Here is a 19,593-nt window from a genome sequence, read left to right as displayed (position 1 = left end):
AACTTGTGCAGTCATCCACACAAAAACATTGTGGATGGTGTAATGTGCAACTCAAATCACAGCCATCACAATGTGATTAATTTGTCATTTGTAGCAGACCCCATTTACCTCAAGATGCTTACAGCACCACTTATTGGTAAAATTTTCATTAAATTTTTTTGTTCCATGGCATTTCCTCCTGCATCAATGATATGCTGTTCAAATTTGATGTCTCTTTCTACAGTGTTTGAAACTGGAACTTTACATAAGGACACCCTGTACATAGCCATCAAATTCAAATATGAGATAAAGCATCCTCTATATCCATGTGGAACAAAGAAGCACAAGGTAGTACATCAAAAGCACCATGCAACAGAGCACATAGGAGTGAGACTGCATTTTATGGAATATCTTTAAAACCCTAAAACTGTAATCAGTACAAGCCCTTTATTTTGGATAATGTGCTGTTTCACAGGACTTGTGTTCACTGGAAAATTTAATAGCATAACCATGAACGAATAAATAACTGTGCCAGGAATGAAAATCATTCACTGACTACAAAAAGCTAAAATTTATCATTACAGTAATTATTTGGCACAGTCTTGTACTTTCAATATTAAAAATTGCTAGCATGGAAATTTATCTAGTCACTTCAACATTTCTCCTCTGAGTGCCATAATGTCAATTATCTCAATGAAAAGAAATACTCTCTGAAGAGCTGAAGCTACATTTCAATAAGTGGTTATTGATGATTAAAGTAATTTTACTCTCATGAAATACACTTCAACAAAATAAGAGTAGTAAATTCCATAATCTTATTTGATTCATAAACTAAAAATAATCAACTCTGAGATAATACGTGCTTCAGTCATTTATTATTCTGTCTTCTTAATCCTGTAAAATATGTTATTTCCAGTAAGCTGACATAAAAAGACAAATTGCCAAAATTTTACAAGGATAAGTTTTTATTTACCTGAGAATGTGGAATTGGATGGTGAAAGTGATGGAATCCAATCAGTGCATCAGAAATAGCAAATACAATGCCCCCAGCACATGAGCATAATTTTGTCCAAGTCCAAAGCTCCTGTAAAATAATTAAAAAACCATTAATAATCTTAACAATATTGTATAATATATTGTTACATTCCATCCTGGATTTTCCATTGTTTGAGTAATAATCTGAAAATGCATTAAGTCTTTGACAATGCTAAATTAACACAAGGGAATAAAAATTAAAAACGAAAACACACTTTTAACATGGTCAACTACTTGAGACATAGTAAGATGGGGTGGAGTTTCATTTGCTCCAATTTTAGACATGAATTACCTTTTCTTTTTATTGCATTATGTATAAAACATCTATAGTTATGTGAAGGGACTTATTTCTTTGTCAAGCCAATGTTCACAAAGCTTTATTGTTCACTGACTAATTTCATGATTTATGACAACAAAGAAATAATTAGTTTATCCAGAAAAAAAAAATATTTAACAGATTATTCAGAAGTTTTGATCCCTTCAACACATGGAGTTTACATTTTCAATGAACAAAAAGTAAGTAGTCCATAAAATTACATACCTCCATCATGCTCCTCATACCAGCAAACATATTACTTCTCTTCCAAAACATTCCAATCTTTCAAAACATTCCAATCCTAAATTGTGACAATTTACAAAACTCTGTACCACAGTTTTGAATCCCTTACTTTTTTCCTCCTCCTTTTGAAAATGCCTACTTTCTACTAGAAAAACTTGTTAGTTTGCCATTTATCCTATTTAGAAAATATCATATTTTAGCCATTTTTGACAGGATTTGTGAATCTCCATGAGAGTATAAATAATATTTACAACTTAGTTCCAATAATGATATTAATTATGCCACTGTCCAAATCATTGTTAAAATTACAATTAGCAAAGGAGTAAGTATGTTTATGTCCCTTAATTTCTCTGTTTTTCCTATTATAAGTCTAAAGGTAATAACAAATTTTAATTATTATTCATATACATGTCTATAAATAACTGTCAAGGAGAATACATCAATATTTGGTGTCTAATAACTAAACTGTTAATACCTATACATTGCCAGCAGGTATCAGTTAGTCAGCATACAGTAGTTAAATTGAAACCATGTATGTGTAAATATCTTCATGGATCTTCTTTGAGTCAGTCTGCAGTAGTCATTAACATCATGTAGCTGTTGTGTCAGGTGGCAATAGATATATAAAAAGTGAACAAATCTGTGTCACCTATTTCATTACCACTTTCAGTCAACCACTAATTAAAACTTAATAGTTTCTCAAGCCCAGTTACTATGAGAAAAAAAACCATTAACTTCATTCATGTTTCTATCAGAACTTGATTGTGAAAGTGTCCTAAAAATATGTTGCCACTGTCAAATCCTTCACATTCTGATGAACGCGTTGTCCTGTGATGAATACACTATACACTGTATAGATGACACATTAGGTTGAAGACAGACACGATTAAAAGACACTTACACATTGGCTTTCAGTCACAGACTTCATCAGAAAAAGAAAGAGAAAAGCACACCATTCATTCATACAATTAAGCACACATCACACACACATGAGAGCATCACCTCTGGCAAATCGGACCAGAAAGCAACTATCACATAGAATGGAATCAGCAATCTAGAGAGGGCAAGGAAAGAGAATGGATAGCAATATACAGGTGGGGGGAGCACTGTACGGTGAAGTATGGAGGGACTAGAATACCAAAAGGCTCAGCATCACGAGGTAGCGGAGCACGAAGGTGGGGAAAACAGAGCAAAAAAGGAGAGGATTGGGGAAATATGGGTAGGTGCATTGGCAGAAGGGAGCAAACAAAGAGGATGGGAAACGAGAATGGGAAGGAGGTGATAGGACAATATGTTACCATGGGTTGAGGCCAGGATAGCTACAGGAGGAGAGAATGTGTTTTAAGGATAACTCCCACCTGCGCAATTCAGAAAGACTGTTAGTGAAGGGAAGACTCCAAATGGCTCGGGTAGTGAAGCAGTCATTGAAATCAAGCATGTTACATTCAGCTAAACGTTGTGCCACAGGCTGGTCTACTTTGCTCTTGGTCATAGTTTGGCAGTGGCTGTTAATCCTGATGGACAGCTACTCTGTAGTCAATAATTGCAACAGAGCTGATAAATGAGATGGCTGCTTTCACATGTGCCCCAGCCTGTGATGGGGTATGACCATCTTGTGACAGGAATGGAATAGGAAGTGCTGGGTAGATGCATTGGGCAGGTCTTGCACCTGTGTCTTCCACAGGGGCATGATCCTTGTGCCATTGGGTTGTGATTGGGAGGGGCATGATAGCTGTTGAAACACAGATACTGTTGGTGGTTGATGGGTTTACTGTGGGCATAGATGCAAAGGGATCCATCAGAGAGGAGGTGGTCAATATCTAGGAAGGTGGCCTAATAGACTGAGAAGGACCAGTTGAAATGAATGGGAGAGAAGGTGTTGAGCTTGTGAAGGAATGAAGACAGGGTGTCTTGGCCCTGAGTCCAGATCATGAAGATGTCATCAATAAACTTGAAGCAGACTAGGGGTTTGGCATTTTGGGAGGTTAGGAAGGTCACCTCTAGATGGTCCAGAAACAGATTGACATAGGAGTCTGTCATCTCTTTCACACAAAAAAAAATCCTTCCCATATAACATAGCCACCTGAAGATGGCATATCTGCAGTGACAAGAAACCCCTTGCCCAGTATGATGGGAGTCTTGCCAAGGCCTTCACAAACAGGCACCATCTCCCAGACCTAGTATGCAAACAAATTTCTCATGCCATTTCCCCTCACACCCCCAATCCTCAGACCACCCCACACGAACCAGCCACAAAGGAGTACCCCTCCATCGCCCAATACCAGACCAGACTGTAACAACTGAACCACATCCTTGCCACAGCTTTGATTACTTGTCATCATGTCCTGAAATGAGCAACATCCTCCACAAGATCCTTCCCATCCCACCTAAAGTGGTGTTGTGTCACCCACCCAACCACCACAACATCATAGTCCATCCCTATGCCACTCCCAATCCCAACCCACTGGCACATGGATCATACTCCTGTGGAAGACCCAGGTGCAAGATCTGCCCAATTCACCCACCCAGACCTTCCTATTCCAGTCCTGTCACCAGTATATCCTACCGCAACAGGGACTGGGCCACCCGTGAAACAGCCATGTCAGTTACCAACTCTGCACAGCTTTTAATATTGGTCTGATAACCAACCAGTTGTCTACCAGGATGAACAGCCAGCTACAAACTGTGTCCAAGAGCAACCACCCTGTGCCACAAGAGGCAGCTCAACATAACATTCTTGATTTCAATGCCTGCTTTCCCACCCAAGCTGTCTGGATCCACCCCTCCATCACCAGCTTTTCTGAACTGCTTAGATGGGAGCTACCTTACAGCATATTCTCCACTACCATAATTCTACTGGCCTCGACCTACAGTAACATACTGTCCCCACACCTTCCAGCCAACAGTTTCCATCCCTTCTGTCCTGTCACTTCCTGCTCATTCCCATCTCCCACCCTGATTGTTTGCTCCTCTCTGCCAACGCACTCATGCATCTTTATTCACTCTCCTTTTTTGCCCTGTTTTCCCCCACCTCCCTCACCCACAACCTCCAGACTAGCACTGTTGGCATTCTAGTCCCTGCATGCTCTGCCAGACAGTACTCCTCTCTCCCCTCACCTGTACACTGCTGTAGCTTCCCCTTCCCCAACCCCTCCAGATTGCTGTTTCCATTTCACATGATAGTTGACATGCTGGTTTGAGCTGCCAAAGTTGGTGGTCATGTGTGCGTGAGGTATGCTTGCTTGTGGGAATGAATGGTGTGTGTTTCTCTTTCTTTTTCTGATGAAGGCTGTTGCCAAAAGCTTATGTGTAAATCTCTTAATTGTGCATGTCTACAACTTTACATATCATCTTTACAGTAAGTAGCACTATCTTTTCCTACATTGTTGATATTCCACCCAGGAATCTCCATTGTTTGAATACACTACATAAACTATCATATACAAGCTATTTGTCATGATGATATGAGTGTCAATAAATGTGGAAAGGTGTGAAGTTAAATAATTCATTGTCGTGTTCATTTCAAGCTTCTCATTAAACAAAAACACAAGGAAGCAGCACTGCTACCACCAAGACAAATCCAGGTTAGTCACGTTCCAAACTGTGTGCTGAACAGTCAAACATCTGGTAGGTAGCTGGAAGTATAGCAACACACAATGAAGACATTACATGTAAAGTTTATGAGTAGGCACTTTGCTAATGAAATCTTGAAAAATATCACTGATTAAAGCCAAGAAGTACAAGCCAGTTTAAACTGATACAGGTATGTATGTTTATAATACATTTTGTACCTACTACTTAAAGGGTCAGAAAACGTTGAGAATAAATTTAATTTGAAGCAACTGTAGCAACTTTATGAATAAAAAACTCATTAACACTTAGTTCTCATGTTTCTTTAAAACTACAAACACAATTTATCCTGATAAAAGTGTATTATGGTCCTACACAGCCTGTTTCCAAGTTACATATATGGAACAAGTACTACACTTAATTTTAAAATTATACTAAAAATTTATGGTACAGTTGCAGAGTAAGTATTGTTATTTCAGTAGATTTTATCGCAAGTGTTACTGCTTTTTTCTAATGATTTTTTTTCATTATGTTAACTTACTACAAAAAATACTAAAGATTTTTATGCCTAAACAGGAAACTAATGTATCAGTGGACATTTTATTCCTCGTGTATTCTTAATGTTATTTTCAAAAAGGAATCCCAGAACTTATGACAGTATTCAAGAATGTAATGAGCATGGTCATTTTGAAGATATTCTCCTTTGCTCATTACTTTGCAGAAATGCACCTTCAACTAAGAGTCTAATACTGATTTTTCTTGTTGTTTCCTTCTAGTCCAAGAATTGTGCAATGCTGAAATCAAATAATTGACAAAAAGAAAAAAAACATGTTTTACTTGTTACTTTTGAGTAATGCATTCCCAGGAAATTGCCAACTGTAACTACACTTTTATAGGATCTTTTTGAGAGCTATAGTTAGAACTAACTGGAAGTGACATTCACCTCAACACATCCATCATACACTGCAACCCTAAGAGAGCCATAACCACAACATGCCAGCCACTGTCTCAGCTAAGACTGTACAAATCACACCCCCTGGAGTTCAGGACATGAAGAACCATATTTCCACAGCAGGAGAAGGGAGGCAAGGGGGGGGGGGGGGGGTTCTCAGCTCTTTTCCGTAAGGTGTGTTATCTCACTTCAGTCTAGGGTAGTGTTCCAGGACATTAGCAACCAAACACTTCAAAAAGTATGATTATATTTAAATGATGCCTTGAGTTTCATTATCTGATATGAATAAATTCAAATGTGTGGCAATTACTTCATTAAGTACATGCAACCCATTGAAAATTTTTATTACCCTTTTTTTCAGTTAAAGAGTTTCCATAAGAATTTCTCCAATATGTCTCCTTAATGTGACACTGATGTTTCAGGAGTATTGATATGACAATAAGCAAATCCCACTAAATAATAATAATAATAATAATAATAATATCAATAAGTAGTTACAAGATGACAATGTGTGACTCAATTTTATTAACAAATAAGGTGTTGGAAAGAACAAAACTGACCAGTCTTCATGGTACCAAGTCAAACTCTCAGTTGCAGATCATAGTTTTCAAAAACAAATGAAAATGGAGATTCAACAATTTCTTCACTGGGAGGTTTAAAACTTAAAATAATGATCAAAATTTTATTCAGTTAGATATTAATTACAATTATTTCTAGTTACCTCAAAGAACTGTACTCTAGCAATAGCTCTCCATGCCATTGTAACCAACAGAATGCTGTAGATGGGAACTCCAATCATCAAGACACCACTCAGACCAGGCATCAAAATTACTACAGCTGGAAGAAATAATAGAAACAATCACTGTAGCTGTAGTAGTAGTAGTAGTAGTAGTAGTAGTAGTAGTAGTAGTATCTACCACTATTACTATAACAGAAACAGCATTATTTAGCTTTGCAATGATACTGATACAACAGAAAGTGATTATCTGATTGGATATAATATTACAAGGGTGTGCTGAAAAATAATACATCCAAATTTTTTATGTGAAGACTCTTTAAGCCTTTTAAGTAATATAAAACTTATTAACATTATACACCTTTATTCTTCAAGTTACATATTCACAGCCCTCTGCAACCAGAGGGCTCCAAACTGTAGTATAGAACACAACAGTGTATAATATAACAATGTCAGTGTGTGAGCAACAGCATGCTGTAGTCGAGTTTCCAATTCAAAGAGTTCATCCACACAAGGAGCACCCGTCCTTTAGCAAAAACTGCCACAGGACATACAAGCACTGAGACTTCTACAACAATCCAACGTCTTGGATTCATGGTCATCGATCATCCTCCATACAGTCCCGACTTGACTCCATCCTATTTCTATCTCTTTCCAAAACTTACAGAACACCTTCAATGACTTCACTTGATAGTGATGAAGCAGTGTAAGTGAATGCGAGGTTCGGCTCTGTAAGCAATGGCTGACTTTCTACAATAACAGTAGCAAGAAAGTGGTCTTTCTTTGGGAGAAATGAGTTCGTCGCTAGTGTGACTATATTGAGAAATAAATATGTCAAAAATAGGAACGCCAACAAGGGGTTGTGTGACAAAACCAAAGTTGGTAGGTGTGATTCTATATCTGAAATATGATGTCTACTCAAATTTTGTGCCAGTAACGGAAGAATGTCACTAGCAGCACCACTATGGGGATGTAACTCAGGTTTGCTTTCAATACAGGCTATAACAGTCATGAATTAACCTGTGATTTTCCTATGGTAATCACTTAAATAAGTTACCTGACAAATTTATCCCTGAAATTTCATTACTCTACATTAATTATTTTTTGGTGATGGAAAAAAACTGCATCAATGTAGATAGGCTGTATGAATTATATTTCCGTTTAGTAACTTTTCAAGTCATTGACACTTTCACTACCAACAATTTCATTTTTTTATGTACAGATTAAATGTTGAGCATGGAAGCATGGCTTAATTGTCTCATTCAAGTACCCAGAAATAAAATTATGGGGGCAAAAAGTTCAACACACTCATTACATAGGTACTGCCTAGTCATGTTTCTATTCATTTTGTACCACTCAGAATACATTTTTAGAACATGGTAACACTTTTAAAAATGCATATAGCACATTATTCATTGTCAGATTCATCCTGGGTAACATCTAATGTCAAAAACACCTCTCAACTAATTGTTCTTCTATATCATAGCACAGTCTCATTATTTGGGCACTTGGTGCATAATATCTATATTGAACTACATGGAAATGCGTAAAGGTGATGTTCAAATGTGATGCACACTGACAAGAATCTAATAGCACTTGATTTAAGTAGACCTATTAGCATGTTTAAGTGTCTCAACAAGAGCCACTCAATGTAAGTCAGATCCAGAAACCTTATTGAACTTTTAAAATTGAGAACAGTGTCAATCACTTTCAGGATGGCAGGCCTAAAATTAACACACCAGAAAATTCTCTGATAAAATTTAAAACCCATGCTGTCTTCCTACTACTCTAATCAACCTATGATCAGCTCCAACTAACAAGTAGTTATTTCAAGTTTAGAGGTAGCATAGACTATAGTGAAATTTTCCATAAACAACATAATGGGAGACTCAACTGTGGACCTGATATCATTGAATTGTATAGCAAACAGAATCATGCTTAAAACATATATCTAAGGGCACCATACTCCTGCTTGAATTGCTCTGAATATTAACAACTCGATATGTACAAGATTGTCTGGAAAGAAATAATCATATGACTGTGCAGTGGAACTATGCCAGAATGTTATGCTTTAGAACAGTGCCATAAACACTGTCTAGATTGAAGAATATACTTATGAGAGTGTTGGTGACAGGTTGTTGTATTGATAACTTCAGATTCTTTTGTTCTGTAACACTCTTCATGGGATTCTATCCTCACCAGGTGTAGTCTCCTTGGACTGAAGCAACGCATACTGTAGCTCCCACAGAAAAGGGGCAGTTTTATTCCTCAGTTTTATTGGTACTGAAATATTAACCACCCCTCTTCAGCAATTCCCAATGGTGGTGGGGATCTGTATCCCAGTTTTCAAGGTAGGGATCAAAGCAAAAACTCCACCACTGTGTGCATGATGTCTCTAGCTGTAGATTGATTCATTTGAGAAGCTACTGAAAACCTGACATGCTTGCCTGATATCCTCCCTATGAGTTCACACACCGCTTTAGAGTTATTAGAATGAGTCACCAAGTCCAGAAACACTCGTCATGACCACTTTTTCCTGTGGTGGATTGTCATATGGTATTTGTCTTTAGACTTCAAATATGAAAGGCTGTTTGTTGACTACTAAACTGTTGACATGTCACATGCCTGACCCTGATTGCTGGGCAATCATCATCATTTCATCATGGCACATGTTGCCTATGAATTCTGCCCGAGATCCTTGGGATGGTTCCATTAGCAGCACAGTGGATTCTGGATGTTATTTCCATTTCAGAAATAGCCAATGGGCTACACTATCTCAGTGTTCAAAAACAACCAGTTGGCTGCATTGTGTTTGCTATGACAGCATTCCTCAAGGCCACTTACTTCTTGGGACTGCCATGAGAGGTCGATCTAGATGGCAAAGTTCTCTCTTTAATCCAAGTCATTCACCACTCCCCACTGAGCAATGCTTGCACAGGCAGGAGAGCAGAATACGAAGTCAGTGGTAGAGAAAAATTCCACTGTAATTCTTTAATACCAATGTGGCAGGAGGATGTGTATCCTCTTATCACATTACGTACATTAAAATCTCCTTCAAATAAGAATAGCAGTGGGAGTTGAAAAACCAGGTCAGAGATAGCCTTTGTATCCAAAGTTTCAATGGGTGATAAATAAATGTTACATTATGTAACTTCATAAGATGTGGACTATGAGCTGAGTGACGTATTATTCACCAAGTGGTGACCCAACTTTTAGCCATGTCCCCACTGAGGTGATCTTTACCATGAAGCACAGCAGCTATTTAACCCACTTTCTCTTGAACTTATTGGTTATACAATTCAGAAGAGAAAGAACTGAAATAATTTGCTGGTTCGCTACGGAAAAGCTGAATGTACATGACTGAGTCGTCATCGACTATGCTTGTTCGGATACGTGCTAGTCGGTCTGTTTTGATTCCATTTTCCTCACAGTACACTCTGTTTTACTTTTGTTCTTTGGAATTTATGGTGCTGATTTAAACTGAGGCACACAGTTTTTCAGAAGCTCCTTACCCCAATGTTGTTTCTACTTCTAGTGCTGACACTTTCCTTATCGCTGGAAATGGTTTGGTGTCAAGAATCAATAGCAAGATCATCCACAAATTTGATGTAGTTGCAAGAGCTGTTTTTCTGGGCCTGTTGAAGCATTTAATTCCTTCTTAATTTTTACTGAGGGCTACCGCAAAAGATGTTGTATATGTATGTGGCTGAAGAAATTTGTCTACCTTCTCCACCATTAGTTATGGTATGTATTAGTCATTTTTATCACCTGGCTATTCCTTTCTTCTTCAAAGATAATACACTTCCTGCTGCATGCTAAGTATCTGACTGAGCCAGCAGCACATGTCAGGAAAGATACTTGTTTCTTCAGCATGAGTGGCCACACTGTTTTTCCCATATGTAACCTGACCTCGAACATGTGATATGTGTGAATTTCTGGTACTTCAAACTGCTCTCAGTGTTTTGGATTTATAGTCTAACTCTGAGAGGCAAAACCTGTAAGATGAACATCTGTGTAAATCTGCTGTTTCTCTCCAATCATCTATCACATTATGTTTTGCACTTCAATTACCTCTTAATCAGCACATTCCTCCTGACAATCTTCTGTATATGTACATGCCATTGTTTTGTGACCGTCACTTTGATACAGTTAAGGTTATAGTGCAGCACCACTTCAATGGAGTATTCACCCCCAATTGCTTTGATTTCAGAAGGTTGGTGCATTGCTTTTATATCACTGTTTCTTCACGTAATCATCCATTTGCACTTTACTGATGTATCTTATAGGTAGGACCAAACATTTTAATACAAAAGGGTGATATCTTCTTCTAGTCACAGTAAATACATTTTGACACACTATGTGTGCCCTGTTATTGTGTATTGTTTTAATTTTGGAGGATGTCTGCTAAAGAGGACTAGCCTCCCATGCTCTACTGGATGGGTGTTTTCACTACTCACCATACACGCTATACTGCCCAAGAGATTTTTTGGGGCTTCATAGATGCCTTGGTGTTCCCACACAACTAGAAATATAACAGTTCAACTACACAGTTCTGTTACTGCCCATTTACACATTCATTATGGCATGCTACCATTCTAGCATTAAAGCATATGGAAAAGTCTCATATGGTTGGACGCACCACAAGCTGCGCCTAAGTAATGCATGCACAGAGGCAAGTTGTCATGGCATTGAGCACTAAAAGGAAACCAGAAATTGTTGCTTTCTCTATGGCTGCTGCTTTATATGCGACAACAGTAAGCAACATTAACAGAAAAAAACTGTCAGTATGGTTGAAAAAATGGATGAACAAATGGCCAAAAATTGTAAGCTTGACATTTCTTTGAAAATAACTTCTTTTAGAGGATGAATACTCATTTAGAAATTGAGGATTAGGGAGGATGATTATTAGTTCCTACTGGACCTCATGTAAGATAAATTAATCAAGCAGGGCTCTGTGATGAGAAAATCAATTACTTCTTTCAAGTAGCTACTCTAAGAATTCATGCCACTGATGAATCCAAGTCCATCAAAAAACTATACTTGTGGTATGTAAACAACCCCACTGCTAGCAGGGCTGGTTTGAAAACATTTTTTGCACACGAGTGAGCTATAGTATGGTACCGTCACCCTTTCCCTCTTTTCCCTCTAACACTTCCACCTGTGTCAGTTTTCCCTATTAGTTGCTATATGCACTGTATGCAAACCTTGCACTTGGCTGCCCCTGGCACCTCTTTCAGCTTGGTACCCTAAGTGGCCATTACTAATTGTGATATGAAGGGCTTATTTCAATAGTGGTACAAGTTCATTTTTGTTCATTGTGAGATACAGAGCCCTACAGTTAAATGAGCGCTGAAAAATCTGCAGTTGAGATACCAAAAATATTCAAGCATATGGCTTCTTGCTAGAGATGAACCTTTCTTTCTGTTTGTTTGGATCATTAGTTGCAGAAGCATTATAGGCAGAAAAGTGGAGGTAATGGACTCGTACCACTATTGAAATAAGCCCTTCATATGTCCTGTATAGAAACCATACGGCTTTGGAGCCTCTGGCGCCCAAGCGGCAGACTGTTTTGCTGACTGCCAGCACCGCTTCTCTTTGAGGTCTCTACAACTTCTCTTTCTTATCAGTAATATGGACAACACAGGATTTTTATTTTCTTCTTCATTTCTTCTACTATTGCCTGCAGCCTACAGTCTTTATGTACACTGTATTTCTTTAATGCTGTATCATGTTTCTTCCCTTTGTAATCATCTTTACTTCCAGTATCAAAGAGAGACAGTTTCAGTTCATACTGTTCATAAATACACTGATGTGTTCCTTGCATTTTTCTCAAAATAACTTTGCAGCTTGAAGATTTCTTAAGTAAGAGAACCTAGCATGTCATCATCATGAATGCCCAAATGAAGTGTGATGGGACTGTTCTTATTCTACGTATACCTAAATGATCTGACAGAGAGGGTGAGCAGCAATCTGTGCCTGTTTGATGATGAAGATGATGATAATGAGGTGGTGTATGGGGAGGTGTCATCAATAAGCGACTGTAGGAGGATACAAGAGGATGTACACAAAATTTCTAGGTTTTGGTGATTGGGAGCTTGCTCTAAATCTAGAAAAATGTAAGTTAATCGAGATCAGTAGGGAAAACAATCCTGTAATGTTCGAATACAGCATTAGTAGTGTGCTGATTCACACACAATCGTGTCAGTTGAATATCTAGGTGTTAACACTGCAAAGTGAAATGAAATGTAATGAACACATCAGAATGGTAATAAAGAAGCAGAATGGTAGACTCAGTCCATTGGGAGAATTTTAGGGAAGTGTAGTTCATCTGTAAAGGAGACTGCATACAGAACACTAACACGACCCATTCTTGAGTATTGCTTGAGGTTTAAGATCTCCAGTTGAAATTAAAGGAAGACATCAAAGCAATTTAGAAGCAGGGTGCTAGATTGGTTACCAGTAGGTTCACTCAATAAACAAGTATTATGGAGATGGTTCATGAATTCAAATGGGAGCCCCTGCAGGGAAGACATTGTTCTTTTTGCAGAACACTACTGAGAAGATTTAAAGAATCAGCATTGGAAGCTGCCTGCAGAATGATTCTCCTACCACCGACATACATTTTGCATACACATGACGAAAACAGAGAAATTAGGGCTCATATGGAGACATATTTGCGAGTGGAATTGGAAAGGAAATGACAAATAGTTGCACAGGGTACCCTCCACCATGCACCATATGGTGCTCGCAGTGTATGTATGCGGATATAGATGTAGCTATAGAAGTCAGAGCACTACAGAAAATGTGAAGCAGACAGCTGCTGACATTTTTCACTGGCAAGACTATGTCAGACTGAATGCTTCATCTTGTATCTGCAGCAGTCGTGTAACAACACTAGCACTTTGGCGCTCATGAATCTATGTATCATTACGACCGTGTCACCTCAACAGCCAGCACAAAGCACGCCTTGAGGTTGGGATTTTTATGATAACAGACGTACAAAACACATGATCTGGGTGGCTAAGCCAAGATACCTGTCTCTTGTGACACACAATGCTAGCCATTGAAACATGTCCACAGCTTGTTTAGGGAATACTAGTGGCTCTGACACGGTCATCGCTGGAGATGCTCGGGCCCACCTGACTTGGCCCCATCATCATAGCTGAATGAGCTCCGAGCAGTTCGTCATCTAACACCACCCACGAGAGTAACTAAATGGATTACTAGAGATGGAGTGAGTGCTACATCCCTCCCCACAGGCTACCTACACACCACCAGCTGCTACTATCTACCACTTACAGACAGAACAGACGAAATTTCTGGATGCATTTCAAGTCAGCCCGTGTCCAGTAGTTGTGTAATGTGTTTCTTTTGGTTGGTTTACTGTACACTCTGGAATACGAAGACATTTGCACAAAAGTGAGCTAAAAGCAGTCAAAGTTCTAAGGCCGAAAAATGACAAGGCCGCATTTGTAGAATGAGTGCGGCTACTGGGGTATCATGTTTGCAATTAGTAAGTGTGCGATTTCCTTTTGAACTTGGCCAGCACCTAAAGTCGTGCCTGCTACTGGTTACAGAGGAAATGTCTCTTACGATGACATCTTAGACATTTAATACGACAAAAATCTGGCAGATAGACGTATATTCTAGAAAATTAGCCAGCACCAAGTGGTTATCGTTTTAATCAGGATCGGCTTTGCGACTGTATATAGATTCTTGCCTGCTGCAGTTTAATGGTGCAGCACGGTCAGGCTATAACCCGATCACGAGTGGTTATAGTACTCCGTGACAGAGGACGTCACACAACAGTCACTTCGAAGAAGGCAAATCTCAGATAATAGTATACAGTGTATGATATATTAATGCCATTGTGACTTAACCCCGTGCTGTACCACTCTGGCAGTCGAAGCCAGCTGACCAACTCTCCAGTTTTTCCCGGCGTCTCCCGTATTATAGCACTCCCCCCCACCCCAATCCTAACAGCTCCCCTATTAACGACCGTTTCTCCTGCATATTTCGTAAGTCACTGCGTTTACACGTGACATCTTCCGAAAGACGAAAACCTAATTTCGAAAACCGTTTCGCTGGTCGATGTGACCTAGAGGTTCTAGGCGCTTCAATCCGGAACCGCGCTCCTGCTACGGTCACAGGTTGGAATCCTGCCTCGAGCATGGATGTGTGTGATATCCTGAGGTTAGTTAGGTTTAAGTAGTTGTAAGTCTAGAGGAGTGATGACCTCAGATGTTAACTCCCACAGTGATTAGAGGCATTTGAACCATTTGTTTCTCGCTGACATGTTTACTTGTTAAAGTCTGAAGCCGATTTGATAGCCCAGTTAAATATGGCGCCTGACAAACAGCTGATAGAGTTTATGGTTTAGTCGGCACAATTACTATTTCTCTTCAATTAGACGAGGTGTAAACAGTTTCGGTCTAATACTTCTCCTTGCCCTTCACTGCACAAAAAGCGACACCACCCACATTTGCCGAAAATTATTAAAAACCTGACAGCCCAAGCACGTTTCAAAACCGGTTACGCTCACAAGGGAGCGAAAATGGATTGCAGAATTGGAAAACCGGCAACCTGAAGCGGATTTCCAAAATCGATTTTGAAGTGTTTACATGGCCATCCAGAAGCGGTATTGGGAAATCACGTTTGCCAAATCCGGTTTAGGGAGCTTCGTGTAAACAGGATGAGTGATTACTGTTCCAAATATTAATCCCGCGAAGTACTATCTATAGTTTGAACATCCTCATCGACAGTTCTCGAAAAGCTCTCGTTTTGTAGATACTATTGTCGACATTTGGTCTTTTTTTCTGTTCGTGCTTCTACGGAAAGAAAACGGTTTGTTTGTAGGGAACGAGAGGAGTGGAGAAAGAATGACACAGCTTACACGCCTGCAGGGATAATGAGAGGGGGAATTTTTACTTGTTTCTCGGTCAGTACAGGCAACAGACGGATGCGTTCATCTCTTACCGATTAGCAGCTATGGTGTTAATAACACACGGAGTAACAATGACTCGCGAAAGCGGATTATTGAGACGTTCATTTTTAATCACACTCGTTGCATTATTTATTTCTCAGTTGATTCGATGACAGTTAACACGAAACGTGCTGATTTGTGTATACTACTTTCCGTAATCATACTAACTACACTGCTCAGCGTGCATGTGTCTGCAAGAAGGTTAAATACTCCATATGTTTATTTGAAGAGATAGGAGCAACATTAATGTTGGTGAAAATCAATGGCATCCAACGGTACTCGAGCTTACAGAGTGTTTTGTCAAGAGTAACTTAGCACCGCTCATGAGAGTAATGCCAACTACACGTAATATTGTTTCACACAGTTACAAGTCATTAAAAGAATTTATTGCTGATTTTGTAAATGAAGATACTCTACACGAAAAGAATTCTAGTGCTCCGAGTATGCTAAAAACAGGAACAACAGAAAAAAGTTGAGTAAATTTTTTTAAAGATTTAAAACACAAAGAAATTGATGTGAGAAACATTGGTAAAAATCATAGGATTGAAGACAATTACTTAAAACTAACTTCATTAAGGAATAAATATACTGAGAAGCAGTAGTTACTAAACCAGTTCTTGGAACAGGTTGCGGCATGCTGCTCTTGAATTTACACCAAAATGAGTATTATTACATGCTTTTGCAATTTAACCCGAAGTATGGTACCGTTTGAAATAATAGAGTAAAAGCAAGCAAAGTACGCCAGTTTATCAATATTTATGTCTCCATTGTCAAGAAAACGTGATTTAGTTGTGAGCTGAAATTTATTGTGACTAAATCTGCTTTAAACGAACCCGTAAAATCATGGTCAGACGTCCATCATTTGACATGTTGGTCGCCCTAGTCTTACCAGTTGCGCACAGGGCGTAAAGAGCAGCGCCCAGCTGGACGTTGAGCGGCTTGAAGCCGAACGCGGCAGTGTACATGAGCTGCGCCACGCCGAAGGCTGCCATGCCGTGCAGGAAGTAGTGAGGCCACACCAGCAACGCGTCCCCCAGGCAGGAAAACGCCAGCCCCGTCAGGATGCGCCGGGAGAACGTGTACCTGAACAGACGTGAGACAAACATGCGGTTCATGGTGCACAGCAAGATGTCGCAGTCGATTCTGGCAGAATGTCACACGCATTAAGGTGACCAGACATCCCATATTATCCGGGCCTGTCCTCTCCTTTGTTTTCATCTACATCTACATGCAATTCACACTTAAGTGCCTGGCAAAGGGTCCATCGTACCATTTTCATACTACTTCTCTACCATTCCATTCTCGAATGGCGCGTGGGGAAAAGAAACACCAAAATCTTTCCGTTCGAGCTCTGATTTCTCTCATTTTACCGGGTGATCAAAAAGTCAGTATAACTTTGAAAACTGAATAAATCACGGAATATGTAGATAGAGAGGTACAAATTGACAAACATGCTTGGAATGACATGGGGTTTTATTAGAACCAAAAAAATACAAAAGTTCAAAAAATGTCCAACAGATGGCGCTTCATCTGATCAGAATAGCAATAATTAGCATAACAAAGTAAGACAAAGCAAAGATGATGTTCTTTACAGGAAATGCTCAATACGTCCACCATCATTCCTCAACAATAGCTGTAGTCGAGGAATAATTGTGAACAGCACTGTAAAGCATGTCCGGAGTTATGGTGAGGCATTGGTGTCGGATGTTGTCTTTCAGCATCCCTATAGATGTCGGTCGATCAGGATACACTTGCGACTTCAGGTAACCCCAAAGCCAATAATCGCACGGACTGAGGTCTGGGGACATGGGAGGCGAAGCATGACGAAAGTTGCGGCTCAGCACACGATCACCAACGATGCGCGCAAGAGATCTTTCAAGCGTCTAGCAATATGAGATGGAGCGCCATCCTGCATAAACATCGTACGTTCCAGCAGGTGTTTATCAGTCAGGCTGGGGATGATGCGATTCTGTAACATATCGGCGTGCCTCTCATCCATCACGGTAGCAGTTACAAAACCAGAATCACGCATTTCCTCGAAGAAAAAAGGCCCGGTAACGGTAGATGTGGTGAATCCAACTCATACCGTGACTTTCTCGTCGTGCAATGGAGTTTCCACGACAGTTCTAGGATTTTCGGTAGCCCAAATTCTGCAGTTGTGGGCGTTGACAGACCCTCTGAGCGTGGAATGAGCTTCGTCGGTCCACAACACGTTACTCAACCAATCGTCATCTTCCGCCATCTTTTGAAACGCCCACACCGCATATGCTCTCCACTTCACTAAATCGCCAGGTAACAGTTCATGATGCCGATGGATTTTGTACGGATAGCAACGCAGGGTATGCCTAAGTGCCAACCAAACTGTAGTGTATGGAATGCCGGTGCGACGTGCGACTGCACGAGCGCTGACTTCCCCGTGCATAGACGAACCCGCTACAGTCTCCATTCTTCCTGAACTGTCTCAGCAGCATTACGGCTTGTGCTCGGTCGGCCACTACGGGGTCTATCGTCTAAACAACTCGTGGCTTCGAACTTCGAAATCATTCTCGCCACAGCTGCATTTGTCAACGGACCTTTACCCGTTCGATTCCCCTTCCTATGGAGATAGGATCGTAACACTGAACTAGCACATTCCTCATTCTGATAATACAACTACACTAAAAGCGCCTTTTCAGGTAACGTCAACAGGTTGCGACTGCTGGCGCATCCGATTCTCTAATTACAGCACCTTTTATTCACGATTGTCATGCGCAGTCACTGACGTTTTGCTGTCCAGTGCCATCTATCGGACATTTTGTGAACTTTTTTGTTGTTGTTGTAATAAAACCCCATGTCATTCCAAGCATGTGGGTCAATTTTTACCTCTCTATCTACTTTATTCCTTGGTTTATTAAGTTTTCAAATTTATACTTCGTTTTGATCACCCGGTATTATGATGATGATTTCTCCCTGCGTAGGTGGGTGTCAACAAAATATTTACGCATTCGGAAGAGAAAGTTGGCGATTGAAATTTCGTAAATAGATCTGGCCGCAAAGAAAACCGCCTTTGTTTCAGTGACTGCCACCCCAACTCGCGTATCATATCAGTGACACTCTCACCCCTATTGCGCGATAACACGAAACGAGCTGCCCTTCTTTGCACTTTTTCGATGTCCTCCGTCAATCCTACCTGGTAAGGATCCCATACCGCGCAGCAATATTCCAGCAGAGGACGGACAACTTTAATGTAGGCTGTCTCTTTAGTGGGTTTGTCGCATCTTCTAAGTGTTCTGCCAACAAAGCGCATTCTTTGTTTCGCCTTCCCTACAATATTATCTATGTGGTCTTTCCAGTTTAAGTTGCTCGTAATTGTAATTCGTAGGTATTTAGTCGAACTGACAGCCCTTGGATTTGTGCGATTTATCGTATACCCAAAATTTATCGGATTTCTTTTAGTACCCATGTGGATGACTTCGCACTTTTCTTTGTTTGGTGCTAATTGCCACTTTTTACACCATCCATAAATTCTCTCTAGATCATTTTGTAATTGGAATTGATCGTCTGATGATTTTACTAGACGGTAAATTACAGCGTCATCTGCAAACAGTCTCTGACTTTTTGTGTATAACAAGACGCCGAAAGTCCTTTTTTTTGCGGCAATGTCTTATCGGCATAAAACGTGTAGTGCTTCGAGAATTTACACGTAAATTGTGGAACCACTCGACCTTCTGCCGCCTCGAACACGCGATATTTTAAAGATAGTTGAGAGAGAGAGAGAGAGAGCGTATTTATTGCGCAAC

General features: G+C 39.9%; 1 protein-coding gene across 2 annotated transcripts in view; it reads right to left on the bottom strand.

Annotated features, from left to right (window-relative positions):
• LOC126412211 (lysoplasmalogenase-like protein TMEM86A) overlaps positions 1-19,593 on the bottom strand; it is a 466,801-nt gene that overhangs the window by 28,751 nt on the left and 418,457 nt on the right. For both annotated transcript variants that reach the window (XM_050081694.1, XM_050081693.1), the window contains exons 3-5: positions 16,704-16,897; positions 6,817-6,932; positions 953-1,063 (exon numbers count right to left, since the gene is read on the bottom strand). In XM_050081694.1, the coding sequence (XP_049937651.1) occupies positions 953-1,063; positions 6,817-6,932; positions 16,704-16,897 (421 nt within the window). The remainder of the gene's footprint in view (positions 1-952; positions 1,064-6,816; positions 6,933-16,703; positions 16,898-19,593) is intronic.

Source organism: Schistocerca serialis, chromosome 7 (assembly GCF_023864345.2).
Source record: "Schistocerca serialis cubense isolate TAMUIC-IGC-003099 chromosome 7, iqSchSeri2.2, whole genome shotgun sequence".
Taxonomy (NCBI): Eukaryota; Metazoa; Arthropoda; class Insecta; order Orthoptera; family Acrididae; genus Schistocerca; species Schistocerca serialis.
Note: the sequence above shows the minus strand (reverse complement) of the source record. Positions and strands in the feature narration are given on the sequence as shown.